At 31.0% G+C, this 21,696-nt stretch overlaps 1 protein-coding gene across 1 annotated transcript; it reads left to right on the plus strand.

Moving 5' to 3' along the window:
* Nucleotides 1–642: 642 nt before the first annotated feature.
* LOC133311935 (peroxidase A2-like) lies at nt 643–4,066 on the plus strand. The gene is made up of 4 exons (XM_061513065.1): nt 643–864; nt 2,391–2,582; nt 3,005–3,170; nt 3,576–4,066. Exons 1-4 carry the CDS (start codon nt 643–645, stop codon nt 4,064–4,066), a joined length of 1,071 nt encoding a protein of 356 aa, XP_061369049.1.
* Nucleotides 4,067–21,696: the final 17,630 nt, after the last annotated feature.

Here is a 21,696-nt window from a genome sequence, read left to right on the forward strand (position 1 = left end):
GTTAGGATTTGTAATTTAATTATATCAATTGTGTCATCATTAAAATATTTTAAAGCATAGGGTGCAACAGACACGTGATATTTTTGGTTCTGATGTGGCATATTTCGCTACACTGTGTAACGAATTATTTGCACACATATTTCGCTATACAGTGTAGCAAAATATGTCACGTGGCATTTTGGTAAAATTTACTATTGGCGTGACCGTCTGATAAATTTTTTGGCCAACAATAATAAAATGGTAACTGTTCCATCCATGTGACCCGCAACTCGCCGCGAGCTGTGTCCGGATATTAATTCTTGATCCATGAGCAAAAATGAATCGTGTACATGTTGAATAATTTGAACCCCAGGTCATACTTGACAATTGACATGATATGAATCGATCCACGGACACATTTTGTGACTATGACTTTTATTTTTATTTTTAGGGAGAGGGGGGAAACCCACCCCATCTATGTATGATAAATCGTGTTTTTACACTTGTCGATAATGACCTGCTAGCTACCGAAGAAGTACTCTCATGTTTCATCCTCGTATTTATTATTCACAAACCAAGCCGTGCCGATTTGTCACTCTATAAATAAAGACTAGTTGAAACAGCAACACACAAACCGGGATCGAATTAATTTTAGACAGAAAAATGAGGTCTCTTAGTCTGATAGCGACAGCTATTTGCTGTGTAGTGGTTGTGCTTGGAGGACTACCCATCTCCTCAGATGCACAGCTAGATCCCTCGTTTTACTTGAAAACTTGTCCTCAGGTTCATTCAATTGTTGTTGGAATTTTAAGTGGTGTTTCTACAAAAGATCCACGTATGCTTGCAAGTCTCGTCAGGCTTCACTTTCATGACTGTTTTGTTCAAGTATGTATACTTGCGTATTCATCACTTTCCCCCAAGTTTTGTCTCAGCTCTTTTTGTTTTTGTTTTTTTTCCTTGTCTTGTCATGTTAATTCTTTCATTCTTCTATTGCTCAAAAACCCATCTTCTGTTTTGCTTTCTAACAACGTGTTTGATTTTTATTTTATTTTTCTTGGAACCTAAAGTTATAATTTTGGCAAAAGTTAGGAAAGTGTCCAAACTACGTTTCGAAGTTTTTCAAGTAAAAAACAAACATGCACAAAATTTTGTTATGATGGTAATTTTACAACTCAATCATTTGAAAAGACTCGTCACATTATCATAATTGTGTCTTTCAACAGATTTTATGTCGGTGCATGCATTAATACTCAACCAGTCTCTCGGACCCATGGGAGCGACTCTTCCAATTGTGTCTTTCAAAAGATTTTATGTCGGTACATGCATTAATACTCAACCAGTCTCTCGGACCCATCGGAGCATATATATATATATATATATATATATATATGGGATAGGATCAACTTACACCGGTGTAAAACTAATAAATCTTACACCAAATCCTAACTATTGATTTTCGTGCATCCAACGGTTGAGATTTATTGGAAATTAAAAATTAATTAATGAGTGAGACCTAATAAATCTTAACAGTTAGATGCAGAAAATTAATGGTTAAGATTTGGTGTAAGACTTATTATTTTAACACCGGTATAAGATGATCCTACCTCTATAAATATATATATGGAAAAAATGAAAATTCAGTCACTGGACCGTCCAGTGCACTAAGTTTTCCCGCGAGAACTTAGTGCACTAAATATTATATGGTGTTCTCCATATGTTCTCCTCCTGGGAGAACATAGTTATAAAATTTACTGTGTTCTCGCGGGAGAACTTAGGGCACTGGACGAATTTTTACATCCAATCAGTGTACACTCACTGAACTCTCTTATATATATATATATATCTTGACCATATATATTGCAATTAATATTGACCATTGATTTTTCACATTTACTATTTTCATCTATTACGTTTATTGTTTTTATTCATTATTATATGATTATAATTCTCTAAATTTAATTGTTATATATACAGCAGCTCAAAAATACCAATTGTTATACATTTATTACTCTACTAACGGAACCACTTTCACACTCAACCATTGAAATTGGAGGTTTTACAAAGGGAATAAAAATGGTGAAAACATTTTTGGTACCCTTAAAAGTAATTTTGTGCTCTATAACCAATTAATGGGTATCATGTAATTAAATGCATGCGTTCGTAAAAGGGAGCTTTTTGTTAGTCAATAAAATCCCACATCTGCACGTCCTCATCTTATGTCAAAGTAAAAGTAAAAAGATTTGGAAAGTCGAAAAATTCCATTGGGAACTAATAAAATATTAAAGAAGAGAAATTGATGTATCCAAAAAAAGAAGAGAAAATGATTCTTACTTTTAGTTCATACATAGTTGTTGGGAGGGAACACCAATTAAATTGATTGAGTTATATATCCATGCTTGTGACGTGTACAGGGCTGTGATGCATCAATTTTGTTGAACAACACTGCTACGATAGTGAGCGAGCAACAAGCATTGCCAAATAACAACTCAATAAGGGGTTTGGATGTTGTGAACCAAATTAAGACAGCGGTGGAAAATTCTTGTCCCGGCGTAGTTTCTTGCGCTGATATTCTTGCCCTTGCTGCTTCAGTATCTTCTGCTCTGGTATGTCCAATCTTATATTATAACATAGCATTCTCATTTGATGCTATATGGTTCAAAAACGAAACCAAAAAAAAAAAAGTTTTGGGGCAAAATAAGACTGTTTTCAAAAAGAACTACTTAAGTTTTTAACTTCAAAAGTTGATTTAATTTTAGAAAATCTATGAATAACATTTAAAAAACGATAGCAATAGTTACATTCTTTAAACATAATAAATAATGGGTTTTAGTTTTATCCTTTAACATAACACAACTAACTTTCCTACCCTCACAATATTTTGTGGGGCCCACATTTTTTAAAACAAAAAAATAAATAAAAAATTAAGGCACGCAAAACGAATCTCTATAACATTACACAATCATTTTTCTTACAATATAACTCTTATAAAACCCATAAATAATATATTGTTGGTCTTACTTTTCAGGCTCAAGGTCCTTTTTGGGTAGTTCCATTGGGAAGAAGGGATAGTTTAACAGCCAACCGAACCCTTGCAAATCAAAACCTTCCAGCTCCTTTCTTCAACCTAACTACACTTAAATCCTCCTTTGCTGTTCAAGGTCTCGACACTAATGATCTAGTTACACTCTCAGGTACGAAATATTTTTCAATTAATATTAGGGGAAGGTTATACTTACTATCTTTTTTTTTAACTACTTCTTACTACCAAATCTTAATCGTTGATTTCCGTTAATCTAACGGTTATAATTTATTGAAAATTAATAATTAATTAATAAATGTAATCCGATAAATTATAATCGTTAGATTGACAGAAATCAACGGTTAAGATTTGGTAGTAAGAAGTAATAAGAAAAAAAAGATAGTAAGTATAACCTTTCCCTTAATACTATTATGTTGCAAGTTGCAATAATGCTAAAAAAAATGTAACAAATTGGAAATATTAATTCTTGAAACCAGTTCATTCAAAATTCAGAATTTTAGACTTGCATAGTTTGACTCTTGAAACAAAAAAGACTATGTATATGCTTGAATTTCAGGTGCTCATACATTTGGCAGAGCTCACTGCTCTGTATTCGTAGACCGATTATACAACTTCAGCGGCACTGGCAAACCTGATCCAACTCTTGACACAACTTACTTACAACAATTGCGCAAAATATGTCCCAAGGGTGGGCCTGGGACACCCCTTGCCAATTTTGACCCAACAACACCTGATACATTCGACAAGAACTACTATTCCAATCTTCAGGGTCAAAAGGGTTTGCTTCAAAGTGACCAAGAACTGTTCTCAACAAAAGGTGCAGATACCATTAGCATTGTCAACAAGTTCGGTAGTAGCCAAGATGCTTTCTTTAATAGCTTTAAGGCTTCAATGATAAAGATGGGTAACATTGGTGTGCTAACTGGAACAAAAGGAGAAATCCGAAAACAATGCAATTTTGTTAACAAAAAATCTGTTGAACTTGATATAGCCAGTGTGGCCTCCTCCAAAGAATCATCGGACCAGGGTAAGGTTAGTTCATTCTAAATAAATTAGGATGACTATTACACAACCTTAAATGTTGTGAATGTAGGCCATTAATAAAGAAGCTATAGGCACATTACTCATACTATGTGCCAGCGGCTAGCTATTGCTGTGGATGTGTAAGATATTTCTTGTATTTTGAATCATGTAGTGTTCTCAATCCTTTTATCTCTTTCTGTCTCTGACTTGCTCTGTTTGTGTTCTTCTTCAATTTGCAAATTGAATAGCTACAATAGAGTTTAGAGTTACACATTCAATATTGTTAGGCCCAGAGAGTTACCGAGGGGTAAGATGATAAAAAGAACTGATGAAGATCATAGAAAACGCTTGAATTAAGTTAATATTGGAAAATGTTCAATTAAAAAAAATCCCAAGTTAAGATTTATGGTTCATTTTTGGAAAAATTGTTTCTCTTTTTGTGGAAATACAATGAAAACTAAAGCAATATAAAAAAAAGTCCTATACTGAGCACAATCTTCGGAGACTAACTCTCCTCAAGTCATTATGAAGCAATTTCAAACAAGCCGTTGGAGGGACATCACAATCAGCTGTCCATCCTGATGAGGTGCATGAGTAGTAAGCCAATCAGCAACAAAATTGTCTTCTCTATAAGTATGACTAAGCTGAATAATCCAGTCTCTTTGAAGCATGCTACGAGCTCGGATGATTAAAGCAGAAAGAGGATGACTTACGTCACACCCTTTTCTTATAAATTTCAAAGTCACCTTGGAGTCACCCTCCACAAAGACTCTCCTAAATCCCTTATGCCAAGCCAGATCCATACCTGTCAAGAACCCTCAAATTTCCGTTGAAGTAGAAGTACCACTCCCAAGGAATTTTGTAAAATCAGTTAAAATTATCTCACGCAATTCGGAAATAAGGCCATTTTAGAATTTAGGGAAAAAAACGAAAATAACATTATTTTGGAATTTAGGAAAAAAAATTAAAGAATATTTTAGAAATTTTACTTTTCTCTTATATCATAAATTTTATTAAAATATCTTTTTTTTAAACCCTAAAACAATACTGTTTTGGGGTTGAAATGGATAACTTTATCTCCTGTTGCTTGATTAAATCCCTTCCATTGTATATATGTTATTTCTTGAACACAAATTTATTAACAAAACTATCTAAAATAATTTGAAATAATTAAATAAGTTTTTTTTTTCAAATAAACAAAGAACTGAGTTTTATTTTTTTTCCTAAGAGATTAAAAAGAATAGTTTCACAATAAATAATAAATCATATCATAAAAAAACTTTTTTCACAAAATTTATCTAAATACAGCTTTGAGAGAATTGCTAAATACGTTTTTTTTTAATTTGAGTATTAAGATTCGAATATTGAATCAATAATTAGGAGAATTCATTCTCATAGTATTCCAGTAGTAATCTTGCCTGGTTAAAAATACTAAAGACAACTCAATAGTTCAGTTGGCAACAGACTGAGTAAGTAAAGAGAGAATTTGGATTCGATTTTCACCAAATATATTTTTAAAGAGGAAGTTGACTTATCTCAAAAAAAAATTATGATCTGTATTAAAAATGACAAAAACTTGGTCAGTTATGATAATGAACTAAAATAATAAATATTAAATAGATGATTAAGGCTTTCATACAAAGACCCATAAAGCATTCAACTCGATGAAAGAAGCATATTCGATCATGGGAATGTATTCAAACAAGAAGCAACAAGTACAAGTAGGATAACAAGATCTAAAAAGCATTGAAAGAATAAGCAACTTAATTAGGAAAGGCGCTCGGATGCACAACAAGACAGGGAGTTGTTAGTATGGAATGAAACACAAAATTACTTAATAACATGAAATTTAATTTAATTAATTAAATTTAAATATAATTGAAGCAAGAAGCATTGACAACATTTCTTTCTACAAGTGGTATATTAAATAGAAGCTGCCTATAGAATAATAAATAGTGTACCAACTCTTGGAGTACCTCTCTATTATTGATATGATTTCTGGTATTTATAATCTCAATTTATCACTATATTTTTATATTTTTATGATTTTTTTCATCAAAATATTTTTATCAATATTTCAAACACTTTTTATATTCTTTTTTCGTTTTTTACGTAAAATTTCATTTTTAATTACTGTGGACATGACAATTAATGTGCATTTGTATATTATGGTTCAGTACAACAACTATTTATATGTATATTGGCTTCATTTAAGTTGATTCAAAATTAAAGAATAATGAAGAAATGTTCATTAAAATAAGAATAATGACGAACTGAGACATTGATAAATCTCAATATATATAAACCCTACAAGCCTCATCATGCTGACTAAAATGGCCTCTAGTAATGTACTAAAAAAAATGCCCTCTAGTAGCATTGCTCTTCCTCTTATAGACTTTTTTAATCCTACATAGACCTAGTCAGAGATTAATTATAGGTTTATAACTTGTCCACCAACTCTACCCAAACGTTTTCAGATGTTCAATCGTGCAGAAAGAGACAAGCGCCATGATATTCTATGATATGATATATAAAATTGATTTTTGCCGGAGAACATATAACGGAAATTTGGAAACAAATGTTGGCATTAAAAAAAAAAAAAACTTAAAAATGCACATTCATTGAAGTCAGGATCTAGTTATATAATTAATTGCATAAAATCAAGCCAAATCTGCATATATCTTAGTTTTTTTATAAGTACGTATATAAACAAGGATTAATGTCGTTTCTTCTGAATACACATGGAAATAAATGTAGTACAATAAAAAAAAAGAGAAAAACATGAGCTCCATCAACTTATAAGAGATATATTAAACTCATATATATATATATATATATATATATATATATATATAGGATATTCTTACACCAGTGTAAGAGTTATAAGTCTTACATTCAATCTTGACCATTGATTCACTTGTATCCAATGGCCCACGTTACTAAAAAATAAGAGCCCTTAAATATAAGTGGGATCAACGGACAAGACTGAGAGTGTAACTTACACCGAAGTAAAATGATCCTGATCCATATATATATATATATATATATATATATATATATATATATAACTCGGTTTGAACTTTTTTCGAGTCAAATTCCAAAACTTTGAATTCACAAAAAAAAACTCTCTGGATACAAATAAATTAGAGGAAGGTTATACTTATAATCTATTTTCGTTTTATAACCTCTTACAACTTATATTTGTTTATAACATCTTAAAATCATATTTTAACCGTTGATTTCTATCAATTAAAAGTTATTATTTATTGTTAATTAATAATTAATTAATGAGTTTGATTTGCGAAAATAATAACTATTGATTGGCGAAAATCAATGATTGTAAGAGGTTATAAACAAAAATATTAAATAGATGATAAGTATAACATTCCTCAATAAATTATCATTGTATACTTGGCATTTTATATATGGAAGTCACTAGGTTGACAGACGAATTCGAATGCACAATTTTTATTTTCTATTTTTTTAATAGAAATAATCTTGTAGACAAGAACCTTTTTTTAATTATTCTGTGAATCCATATAATTTTATTAAATTTTCATATAGGTTCTTAAAATGTAAAAGTTTTTAATGGCAGCCATGTACTTTTTTTTTTAAATAGATTCATATTATTTAACAATGTCTATAATTAGGTCGATACTAATTATAAAATTACATATTTAAGTGCTTGAAACCTGTAATAGCAACATAAAATGATTGGCAGATTTGTAACAGCAACATAAAAAAAAATTGACTGCAGAAAATTGTAAATATTCATTAACAAAGTCTGAATGATTTAGGCCAGTAAATATCTATTTGAAGAGCTATCAAAAAAATATCTATTTGAAGAATTTCAAAGTATATAAATATAATCATAGGTTATTTTGTCTACTCTTGTTTTGTCTATCTTCACTTACATTTTCAACACCGTTAGATTACAATCTCAATGATAGAGATTTACGGAATAAAATCAACCATTTTATTTCTTTCTGTTTCCCACTACCCTCACCTTTTTTCTCTCCTCTCCTTTTCTCTCCCTTGAAACAGATTGTCAATTAGCAACAGATTGATTGTCAATTAGAAGTAAAGGGTGATAAGAAGCCATAATCTGATCCTTATTTTGTCATCAACACTTTTCGCTGCGGCATCAAAAACCATGAATCTGATCCTTATTTTGTATACAACATAATATTTTATAAAAATTCAATTAGTAACAGATTGTCAATTACAAGTAAAGGGTGATTGAATTAGCGAAGCTTGACGCCCTTAAGAATCACTTTGGTGTGCAAAAACTACAAAATCATTTCAGTATTCTGATGCCGCAGCAAGGAAGAGAAAAGGGGGAGGAGAGAGAAAGGGTGAGGGCAGTGGGAGAAAGGAATGAGTAAAAGGGTTGATTTTATCCCGTAAATCTCTATCATTGAATGTGATTGTAATCTAACGGTATTGAGAGAGGTAGGCAAAGCTAGGAAAAATAAGAATAGGCAGAATAACCTATCTCATAAATATAATCAAAACATTTTAAATCATGAGAACTTATTTTAAATCTCATCATTTAAGGGCCAAACAGGCCAATAATTCAATAATAAAACCATGGGTAAAGTGTATGTCATTTTAAAGGATGTAAAGTTGTGTCATTTTAAGAGAGAGAAAGAGATAGATAAAGAAGAAGAGAGAGTTGACAAAAAAAATAAAGATGTGGATCTCACCTCTTTATGATAATGAAAGGATATAAGTTGTGTCATTTAAAAAGATAAACACTTTTTCCTAAAACCATATACTAATTATGGATGGCTTCAAGTTGCGGATCTGGTAAGCATATCAATAGTATAAATAATAAAGTAGTAATGAAGATTAATAATTTCAAGTACTAATTTATTATTTTCTATTTTATTTAGATAGATCGTAATAATATGAATTTAATATAAAAACAATGAACTTAAAGTAATTAAATTACAAAAAATAGTAATTAAAAAATTAAAACAAAACGCAATAACAAGCTAAATAAAAAAAAGCAATTAATATAAAAAATAAGGAATGATTGAAAAATACATTAACAAAATAAAATAATAAATCAAAGAATAAATGTCTGCATCAGAAAATAAATTTATTAATTAATTTGGAACATAATTAAAAATAATAATAAATGAACCTGATATGTAATGAAATAAAAATCACAAGAAAAAAAGTATCATTTAGTAAAATAAGTTTAGGATTTTGTACTTTTTTTCTAACTACGTATATCAGTACAATAAATTAAGTAATTAAAAGAAGAAAAGAATTACCGGGGCATTGATCCTCATTCTTCAAAAACAAAAGAATAGAATTAACAATCAATCTCTTTAAATAAATAAACTCAAATATTCGAGCAAAAAACAATTTGAACTTGTATTAAAATCAGGACCTTGGTAAATATGTATAGCCTTTGTTAAGAAATAAATTTATGATATTTCACCGACTTATCTATTATGAGTAGTGTAACTTTTTTGTATGCGCGGTTACTATTTATATGTTTACTATTCATACGGTATTGTTCATATTATTACTATTCATATGCATTTTATACATGGGTACTGTATATGTTTTATACGCATGTACCATGCATTTACGAGATTATTGTTACATTTTATACGTGGTACAGTATGTTTTATATGCGTTCATTGTTCATCCACGAATTTACTAGTCGTGGTTATTATATAAATAGTAAATTATTATGCAAATAGTGAAATTTCATTTTTATAAATAGGAGCTTCATGTATTGTTCTGTGTGCTGGAAAACAAAATACATGAACTTTCTCTGTAGAATTCTCTTCCTTTCTTTTATCTTTCTTTCAATTTTATAACATATTATCTGTGCACAATAGCATCTATGGTACAAAGCTTTTTTTTTTAGGATTCCTCGAAAATTGAAAGTGATAATCTTATTTATTTATGTTTGATATGAAATTTTTAAAAATTTTCTGAAAATTTGATTTTTCCGAAATTTTATTTTATGTGTAAATATTTTTAAAAATACCATCTAAGAATACCACCAAGGGGGTGGTATTCTAGGATTTCTATAACGAGAAAAATTTTAATATAACCAAACATAATATCAAGAAAATTAACTTAATATTTTCGAAAATATTTTAGTTTACTAAATAACTTTTTAATAATATTTTTACAAAACTTATTTTTTCATCATATTCCTGAAAGTCATAATTCGCGAATAAAATTTTTTTTCCTCTACCAAACAAATGCTTTTGGACTTTCTATATATGCTTTCATTATTTTATGGTTTCTATTTATCATATTTCTGAATTATAAAATGATTCAAGCTTGTCTATATAATCTTTGATGTGGGGCCATAGAAATTATCAATTTTATCAGCCTCTCATAAAGCTTTGTACCTACTTTTACCTTCCATGATAAAGTGCCGAGACTAAAGCAAGGATATGTTATATATGTTTCTGTCCACGGGTCATTTCGTATGAAATTTAAAATATTTCTTGTCTCTGAATTGGTCTCTCTCCATTATGATGGTGATCCTGTTACTCATGAAGTGGTAATTAGTGCTTAAAGAATATTTGAAAAATGATAGGCTCTGTTTGATAATTATTTTTAAAAACAGTTTTTTTGGTTTTCAGAATTAAAAAAAAAAATTGTTAAAGTCTGTTTTGTAAAAAAAAATTATAATTATTTTTTTAAATCAAATTTAAAAAACATGTCTGGATTGTTTTTATTTTTTGTTTTGGTTTTTAATTTTCAAAACATAAAAAACACTTATTTTCATAATTATTTTACAAAACAATTTTAAGAACAAAAAAATCAAAACACAATTAAGTAGGCAATATATCATTTTGCCCCTAAAGTAGTAGTGAATATTGAAAAGTCATATTTTCACATCTTAAAGTAAGTGAAAATAATTATAACTTTAGGCCTGTTGGTTTAAAAGTATTGTCTGAAGCAAATATCAAATTTATGAAAGACTCTAACTATTTTGGATGCTATGAGTGTAACCAATGATATACCCTTGAAGGGGTGGTAAATTTCCAACATTGGGTGAAATCATAAAAAAAAAAAAATAGAAGTCAAACGAAAATAGCTAATAAAATGAATATGGCTAATAAAGGCAAGAATGATGAATCTCATGTCATTGAAAGTACACCTACATTATATACTTCCTCGAAGGATTGCACAAAATCAATAATTTTTTCTTGGTCATTATTCTTATGAATATATATGATATAATTTCTGACGAACTATAACTCTAGACCATGATTAAACTGATTTAACCAATCTAATTGATCTGACTAATCTAACTGATAACCAATCTGACTGAACTAACTGATCCAACTAATTTAATTGATCTAACATATCATCATAGATATGACTAAGTCAAGTTCTACTAAATTGATTGTAGGCTCTAGAAGAGCTTGTATTAAGTTACCTTAAAAAGTAATCGAGGAATGAGATAAGCTCTCCCAACAAGAGCATGCCAGTGAAATAATATTTCTTCATCATTTTATTATGATCTTAAAGTCAAATATTTATGGCAAGAGATTCATTAGATCCTGCAGAATTTTGACCAATTTCTTTGCCATTCCTTGAAGTGAATGCAATACAATTATATAATCATGGATGCGGTCGAGGGCATATCTGCAGCATTAATCGCAATAGCTCTAGAAGAGCTAATTATTTATTTTGATGAATTATTCATCCAGTTATATGTCCAAATGATTGTGAACCTGGAGCTCACTAGCTCATATGCTTTTAAGTATTCTCATATGTAGGTTAGACATTTATGTGAGCTTTTGAGACTCAATACGAAATCAAATATTTGGAACCCTAATGGGCGACTTATTTATTACATGATTCACTGATTAAATATTAATGAAGTACATTTCTTAGGTATTAGGAGGAGAAAATCAGCTTAATAAATCCCCGAAAATCATTTTGAATGAAAAAAATCAAATGAATTATTTTGGTCCACGTACAAGTATAATTGAACTTGAAGTTCAAAATATCATTAACTTGCAAACTTTAGCAAGATAAATGCCAAATATTTCTAATCACAAAGGAGTGACTAAGTCTTATATCCCTGCAGAAAATGAGCCATATATAATGGAGAATTTAATGAGATAAAATATGTTTGAGTATAGTCCATGTTGGAAGCGTGAATGACCTGCAGGGACTCAAGACATAAATCCGCAAAAAATGAAAATAAGTCACTCATCGCGCCTCCTCAGGAGGTTAATGCTAAAGAAAGCGAACTCGATGAAATAAATGCAGCTGCTAATTGCATCAATCCCAGGAATATGGAACGGCCAAATCTAAATGTCATGGGAAACAACGAAGATTTAGTTGATGATGGCATAAAAGTTGCAATACACTATGGTGATATGGGAGAAAAATATGATAATATTATCTGTCGACGGCGACATCATTGCTTTCTCATTAACTCTTGTTGTCTCAATGAATAATCTGGATCCAGAACCCAAAACTATTCAAGAATGCCAAAAGCATTCAGATTGGAATAAATTGAACAAGGCAATTAAGAAATAACAAGGGTTTTCGCAAATACCCTACATCAATTATAATGATTCTCCCTTAATGAATTTATCACGTTCCGTTACTTGATCAATATAATAACTAGAATGCATATTAAGATGCATTTAATGGACGTCGTGACTGCAGGGTCACTTGACGATAATATTTATTTGAAAATTCCTGAAGGATTCTCCATATCTCGAGAATACTTAGAATTTCATTGCATATTATTATGAAATTGAGATCACAATGAAATATGACAAATAATTATGATCCATAATCTATTATTGATTGTCATCAAAAGCAAGATTAGCCTAAATGAGAGGAAGCAATTAAAGGCTAAATTAGCTTCCTTAGTCAAATGAGAAGTTTTGGGGCTCATAACTAGAATCCCTGACAATGTAAAGCCTATTGGATATAAAGGTTTTGATTTTCTCATGTTGCATGAGAATACAATTCTCATGTTGTGACTCAACTAGTGGTGGGCTCCACACTTATTAAAAAAAAGCTTTGGACACAAATCAAAGGGTCACAATATGAGAAAACACTTCTCATGCAATATAAGAAGTGTTTTTCCCTAGATATAAATGGGTATTTGTCTGAAAATGAGGTTATGAGATATAAAGATCGACTCATTACCTAAAGGTTCTCTCAAAGACTCGAGATTGACTATGGTGAGGCATATTCGCATATGATGAATATGATTACATTTCGTTTTCTAATTTTCCTAGTAGTCTCTGAAAGACTGGAAATGTGTCTTATGGACGTTGTGACAATATATCTATATGGCTTATTTGACTGTGATATTTATATGAAAATCATGAAATGATTTCCTATATCACATGTGGGAAAGAATGAAATTCGTAGCATCTTTAGCATCGAACTGCAAAGATTATTGTATGGTGGTCTCTAACATATTATTGTACCAACTTGCAAATCGAGCATATTCTAAAAATGATTATTTTATTACACCAAGGTTACTATATAAGCGACCGAATGATGGTCCATTCAATATAAATGAATACACACCCATTTAAACTAAAAGAAATTAATGAGAAAGTATAAGGACCTGAAGTTCCTAATCTTAAACGTCATAGGAACACTATTATACTCTGAAAATTGTAACAGGCCTAATATTGCATTTGGAGTAAAAGTTCTAGCTAGACATAGTGTTACCCCCTTATGACGTTGGAATAACGTTAATCATATTTTGATTATTATTAAGGATATGTCCATGATATGGATATTTTACATTGGTGGAATATTTTGATGCTAACTATACAATATGCAGCTCTTTGTGGAAGCAAAGCAAAGAAATAAAGCTTTTTGCATGCAAGTGAATTTTGATAATTAAATTACAAATGAAGAGTTGTGTCTAGCTCATCTCTTTCTTCTCTGCCTTGAGGATTTTAATCCACTTGTCTCATGAGAAGACCAAGCTTTGGTGTCAGGTTTACATCTGGTCAAGCAATTGCTTGACACCTGAAAAGGAGATTGTCAATTTCCTCGCCTACTGGTTATAAATCCTGCTGCTACCACATGGTCTAAAAATATTAGTAGACCATAATAAAACCATTGAAATTTAATAAACCCAATGGTTTTCTATGTATGTTCATATTTGCCCATGATGCAACATTGAAAAAGGACTCCATAGTTCCTAATCATATGGGTAAGGCAATGAAAGCACTGGTATATCGAAGCATATACCACATTCGCTCATGCATGCTTGACACCTTCCATTATGAACCTATGATGTAAGCAACATGGTTAGAATCACTTGTCTGGTGTAATCTGATGCCTAAAACATAGCTTCCTCTCATGCCTGTAGTAAGTGCAACACTTCCACTTAAGCCTTGTATTCCTCTTCCATATACGAGATTAATGCCCCTGGCAGCTATTTCTTTTCCAAGATCATTGTCTGACTCATTATACACTCTCTCATTTCCTAAATTGGTTCCAACAAAAACACATAAAGCTTTATAATTACGGGTTAAGGATTCTACAACAACCTCATTTCCTTTCCTGCCATTTTGTTGGCAATATGTTTAATACAAGATAGTAGAAAGAAATGGCTTTGTTGGAAATAAAGCTTGCAAAAGCATGTATTTATAAAGCCCAAAGATATAATAAAAATCATATTGGAAAAGACAAAAGGTCAAAAAGTAAAGGAAGGCTTGATCATAAACAATCATTAGCATGAAGAATTTGATGAAATCTTATGCAGATACTTTTTCTAAGTTTGTTTTGTAGGTATATGACAAAATTTGCTTGATAACAAACAAGAAATAAAATCTTATGCCTGAATATGAATAGTCGGGCATAGGAGATTTGTTTTTGACTTGGAAGGTTGTACAAGCTAAGCCTAATCGCTACTATCTTTATAGATTACTTTTATCTGAGTGAGCGAATTAATTACTTCTATCTTTGAAGGTTTATTACTGTACTCTTTTCCTTTGCTAAGTTTTTTCCCAAAGGATTTTTCTTAGCTAAAAGTTTTTAATGAGACAGTTTTATGTAATGCTCTAGTAACGCATGTCATGTACATTTTTTTCTTCGCTTTTTTTTAACTAGATTTTTCTAGCAAGGTTTTAATGAGTCATGAATATTAGCGCAGTAATGTCCATAAATGGACATTATGGACATTACTATAATTTAGTATGGGAAAACATTAAGAGATTTTCATTATCGAAAATTATGATTATTGTTCTACTCCAGCAGTAGCTATATGATTTAATTGAGGGGGAGTTATACGCACTATACTCTTTTTTCCTTTATCAAACAAAAATTTCACTGAATTTTTCTTGGAAAGATTTTTAGTGAGACAGTCTAAATCAGCGTATGTAATAAGTGAACATCCAATGGGGAATGTTATGAAATAAATTTGTGAATATTTCACCTCCATATCTATTATGAGTAACGTAACTATTTCCATACACAGTACTATTTATATAGTTACTGTTCATACGTGTTTTATATCACTACAAAAAAAAACTTTACTAGTGATGAAATTTTGTCACAAATTCTTGCGTCGCAAATTTATTTGCAACAAAATTTGATCATTTGTGTTAAAAATTGTCATTTGTTATGAAATTTTTCGTCACAAATAATTTTTTTTCTAATAATGTATGGGGTTACTGTATATGCATTTTTTACACAGGTATTGTACATACACGAGATTATTGTTTATGTTTATTGTGCATTCACGAAATTACTGTTCATGATACTATTCATTCACGAGATTACTGTTAAAAAATGAATGCTTGCAAACTTTAAAGACAAACTATTCACAAGGTCCCAACTCCAATGTTACTGTCTAAAGCAGGCCTTATCTTTTGTGGAATAATATACTAATTTACTTGAAATTTTGGCAGAGGAGAAAAAATTTTTTACCGACAAAAATTAATTTCCAAAAATATGATAGGAAATTTTTTTTCCTGAGCAAGTTACTAAAAGATATATGGTAGACCAAATTTTTTCCATGAATGTTAAGTTATTTTTACTGATATTGTATATTAATTTTTTCACCACATGAAAAAAAAAATTCTCAACCATATTTTTACTTTACCTCCTATCAAATATAGACAAATAATTTTCCGACCACATTTTCTCAAGAATTGTTTTTTTTCACTTTCTACCAATCACTCTTATTCTTTCAAGTTCTACCACAAAAACAAAAGCACAGTCAACAACGTAAATTCAATGAAAAATTATTGAAAAACAAGTTTTGGTCCTTCCTTCCATCCACGTGTTGCTTTAAATTTGTATGATACTTTTTTTTTAAAACTAAAACATTAATTTAATTATTTATATTGCGATAAATGTGAAATAAAACTCCTCCTCAAGATGCTTATTCTAAATTTCAAATAACTGACACCACAGTTCGTTTAGACTTAAGGTCAATTTGGATTTAAAAAAAATTATGTATTACTTATGGATTTTATTAATGTCATGTTAAAAGAAATAAATCATCTCATGTCATAGAAATAAACTTGTGGGCTCCACCATCTGAAAAAAGAAAAAGAAAAAAAAATGTGGCACAATTATTGAAGGATGTGCAGGAGATAAAACTTATCTCATGTAGCATGAGAATAGTTTTTCTCATTACTTATATAAATAAGGGAAGTTATAATTACTACCTCTTTTTCTTACTATCTTTTACTACTAAATCTTAATCGTTGATTCCCGTAAATCTAACGGCGGTAATTTATTGGGTCATACTTATTAATTAATTATTAATTTTCAATAAATATAACTGTTAGATTGACGAAAATAAACGATTAAGATTTGGTAGTAAGAGATAGTAAGAAAAAGAGGTAGTAAGTATAACCTCTCGGATATAAATAATTATTTTTCAATAAAAAATAATTATTTGGTTGTATTTGGATCAATATCTCCAAATTACTTTTAAATAAAAAATCATATTTTAATTTTTTTCAAAAGTTAAAATATTGACTTTTTTAAAAAAAGTATTTTTTTTAAAAAATAATCAAAAATTACATCCAAACACATAAAAAATAAAAAGAATTTTTATTTTAAAAAAAATAACTTCTTAGAGAAAAAAGCCCAATCATTTACGCATTGATAAGTACATTTAACAAAAAAAGAACATACATTAATTATCCTCTAGTCGGAGTTATACATGATTTAGTGCTGAGTGAGTATTTTTTTAAACTAAATTTCAATTTGAATCTAAATAAAAGAAACTTGAATTCTCACATAAGATTTTTTAGATGTAATTAATATATTGCACATAAGAAAACTAAATCGAGGAGTTTACAAGATAAATATAAATTAAATAACTACTGTGTTTAAAATTAATAAATAAATTTTTTATTTAAAATCCATTATAAAAATAAAAGTGAAATTGATTTGCAATCACATTTTATATGTTGAAAATATATAATTATAATAAATATTATATAAATAATTATTATGCTCCTATTTAGTGTATAAAATATTAAAATGGCTAAAATATTAAGAATGAAATTGTAAACTTAAATAATTAAATAAAGAATAAATTGCACTAAATCTACATAAAATTAATCAAATTAATTAAAAAATTACATGTACAAAACTTTTCTTAACTTTTTATATGAAAGTTATTTATTAATCGGATCAATTACTAAATTTCAAAAAAAAAGAAAAAAAAAAAAAGAAGCTTTTCACATGACAGTAGCATGAAAGAAAATTTGAACCACCAAACGCGAACCATGAAATCACAGGACAATACATTTACGATTCATTGGTCATTTCTCTCTCTTTAAGTAGATATATATATCTGGGGGGCTCTTGCCACACCAACACGCTCATAATTCAAAACAGAGAAAAAAAATGAGCTCACTTAGTGTCATCACAGTGAAAGCAGCTTTGTGCTGTGTGGTGGTTGTGCTTGGAGCACTACCCTTCTCATATGCACAGCTGGATCCCTCGTTTTACAATAGTACATGCGAATGTTAGTTCAATTGTACGTCAAGTGCTCTCAAATGTTTCACAATCTGATCCTCGCATACTTGCCAGTCTCGTCAGGCTCCACTTTCATGACTGTTTTGTTCAAGTATGTTTATATTTCTGCTTCTTTAATTTCTTTTATCCAATCTCTTATTCGATTGCTGTTATATTTAAACTCGCTCTTGTTAATATCACTTTCTTTAAGTTTTGTTTTATATATATAACAAAAGTTAAGGTTTAAGAAATAAATAAAGCTTGCAATTAACTATTGTTTTTAATGGGTCAAAGACCTTTCCATCTGAAGCATCATGCTCCTACAAAAGTTTGGAGCATCGAATTGAAGACGATTCCCTCCTCTTACATTTGTCTTCTTGCTCAAAAACAAGGCATCAAAAGACAAATATTAAGGAACAAGATCCTGTGTACGTCACACGACAACCCAAACAATAATGGCATCCAGTGGTGGAGTAGTTCCTGCCTCCTCGATCGCAGATCTTAATATATATATATATATATATATATATATATATATATAGTAAGATGTAAGATTTGGTTTCCCGATAAGATGTTATATATATATATATATATATATATATATATATATATATATATATATATATATTTTGTTAATAAAAAAATGTCATTTTTTATGGGAAATCAAATCTTAGATCTTCCTATATATATATATATAGATTTTATTAATTTCATGTTAAAGTATGTCATAGAGATAAATTTGTGAGTTCCACCACCTGAAAAATAAAATAAAAAATAAAAAAAAAAGGTGGCACAGTTATCGAAGAGTGTGTATGAGAGAAATTTATCACATATAACATAAGAGTAGTTTTTTCCTATATATATATATATATAATAAGATGTAAGATTTGGTTTCCCATAAGATATTTTTTTAATATATATATATATATATATATATATATATATATATATATATATAGGGATAGGATCAACTTACACCGGTGTAAGAATAATAAATTTTACACCAAATCTTAACCGTTGATTTCCGTGCATCTAATGGTTTAGATTTATTGGGAATTAAAAATTAATTAATGAGTGGAATCTAATAAATCTTAACCGTTAGATGCACAAAATCAATGGTTAAGATTTGGTGTAAGACTTTTTATTCTTACACCGGTGTAAGATGATCCTGCCCCATATATATATATATATATATATATATATATATATATATATATATATATATGGGAAGGGATTATTTGACTCCAGAAGTCTTACTCTTCATCCTAGCCGTTGATTTCTGTCAATCCAACGGCTATAATTTAGGGAGTTATATTAATTATTTAATTATTAATTATACTATAAATGACAGCCGTTGATTTCCGTCCATCAACCGCTGAGATTGAGAGTAAGACTTACAAATCTTACTCTGGAGTCAAAAGAACCCTCCCTTATATATATATATATATATATATATATATATATATATATATATATATATATATATATATAGGGTTTTTGACCCTTTTGCCCCTAATTAAATAATTAATAACTAATTTGCCCCTCCCCCAGAACTATCCACCATCCTGCCCCCATTTAGTCGATTATGTTGCACTTTTAATCGACTAAATGGGCTAAACTCAGAAATTATGAAACGCGAATTTTAGTCGACTAAAAACTCATCTTAATCGACTAAATTGTTTGCACTTTTAGTTGACTAAGCACATTATTTAGTCGACTAAATGTCGCAGATCAGGTTTTTAAAAAAAAACCCCATTTCGCAAAGGGGGTTATTTTCAAACCCTAATCGACTAAAAGGCTGCATTTCGTCCCCTCTCTCCAACCAAGTCCGAATCTCAACCCTTGAAGGTGCGATTGAAGCTTCCTTGGTTCACACTTGCGAAATCGACATTTAGGTAACGTATTCTGACTTGCATTTGGTTTTAAGTTTAGTTTTTTTTTTGGTTTTCTTCATGCATTTGATTTATGTTTGCGGTTTTGTGGATTTAAGTTAGGGGTAGGGTGCTAAGTGTGTTGTGAGGGTGAGGGTTAGGGTTGATGTGGTGCCTTAGGCTTAGGCTTAGGGTTATGTTAGGGTTAGGGTTAGGGTTAGGGGTAGGGTGAGGGTTGAGGGTTAGGGTTTCTGTTTCTGTTTTAGGGTTAGGGATTGGGTTTCTGATTTCTGTTTTATTTTAGGATTAGGTTTTGTTTTTTATATTGAATTTTAAATTTTTTGATATTGTTATTGTTCATTGATTTTTGTTTCCACTTGCATTGTAGGTACAGTTGTTCCCATGGCTGGCCGTAGAAGATCGTCTAGCACTGGAAATGAGAGACGACAAAAGCTACGACAAGACCACCCGTCTTCGTCAAGGCCACAAGAGGAAGACCCCGCTGCTGTGGACCTCCCATTCGGATACTTGTTCGAGAATGACCCGGTGGTTCATGAATCTTTTGTCCGTGACTTTGTTAACCGACCGATTTGTGGGGCCAAATCACTTGATACAGCCTTTTTTGAACAAGAAGGTTTTAACATTGTGAGGTGGTTGGAGGAATCACATCTTAGGACCTTGGCTGAACTGTCGTGTTCATATTCTGAGCTGCATGTACGGGCCTTCTACCATAATCTCAGCTACCATCACGGTGAGCTGAGGTCTAGGGTCTGCGGGGTGGACATCATCATGACGGCTCCGGTATGGTTGGAGTTACTGGGGTATGACTTTGATTCTGCGTAGACTGTGGAATATGACGCAGACAGCGGGACCATACTTCCAGGATATACACGCGGTGATGCCGTGCAGGAGCAGAGGAGAGTCCGTAGGCAACACATTGCCTATACGGTGGGGTTGCTTACTGTGGAGTCCCGCATACTACACTATGTCATCACCCACATTTTGTTTCCGCGAGCGTTCAATCATTCCAGGGTGTTGGAGCATGACATTCCCATCATGTGTGCTATCCGACATGGTACTTCGGTGAACTAGAGGCACTACGTGTGTTGGATGATGTATAAGGCCAAACACAAGGGTGCACTTCCATTTGCTTGTCTTGTTCAGAGGATATTGGAGCATTTTGATGTTCCCATGGGTAATGTGACCTTGAAGAAGACCACAGGGTATAATCATAAGTTTGGAAAACGTCTACTGGAGCAGTGCAAGATGACAAAGAACCCCCAAACAGGAGTGTGGCAGTTCACAGGTGCGGCTGATGTTGAGGTTCCTGATGTTGCTCCAGTTGTAGACATGGTTGACCCCGAGGTGGAGGATGATGATGACGATGATGATGAGGGTGACCAGCAGGAGATAGCTGAGCCTGAGGGTGGGTTTTCATTACGTGATGTCATGAAGGGCATAAACGCCACGCTGAAGAAAATAGGAAAAATGGCGCTGAAACACAAAAAATGGAGGAAGAGTCACGTGCAGAAGGGAAATGAAAGATTTAGACATATACAGGGACGGTTCAAGGGTGTTGAAGATAGGCTTGCTCGTCTAGAGCTTGGACGAGGACAGCAGATTGAGGATGTTGCAGGGCAGGGGGCTGATGTGTCAGATGAGGATGACGAGGAGACGGCGTCCGAGGAGGATGAGGATTAGATTTAGGGTTTATGTTTCTATTTTACGTTTCTAGTGTATGTTGTTATGTAATTGACTTCGGTCTTCCTATTTGACATTTGTAGCTTATGTAATATTATGGTTATGAAATGAACT

The sequence above is a fragment of the Gastrolobium bilobum genome, unplaced genomic scaffold (assembly GCF_033153095.1).
Source record: "Gastrolobium bilobum isolate Gb01-03AN ecotype WA unplaced genomic scaffold, APGP_CSIRO_Gbil_v1 utg7116, whole genome shotgun sequence".
NCBI classification, from domain to species: domain Eukaryota; kingdom Viridiplantae; phylum Streptophyta; class Magnoliopsida; order Fabales; family Fabaceae; genus Gastrolobium; species Gastrolobium bilobum.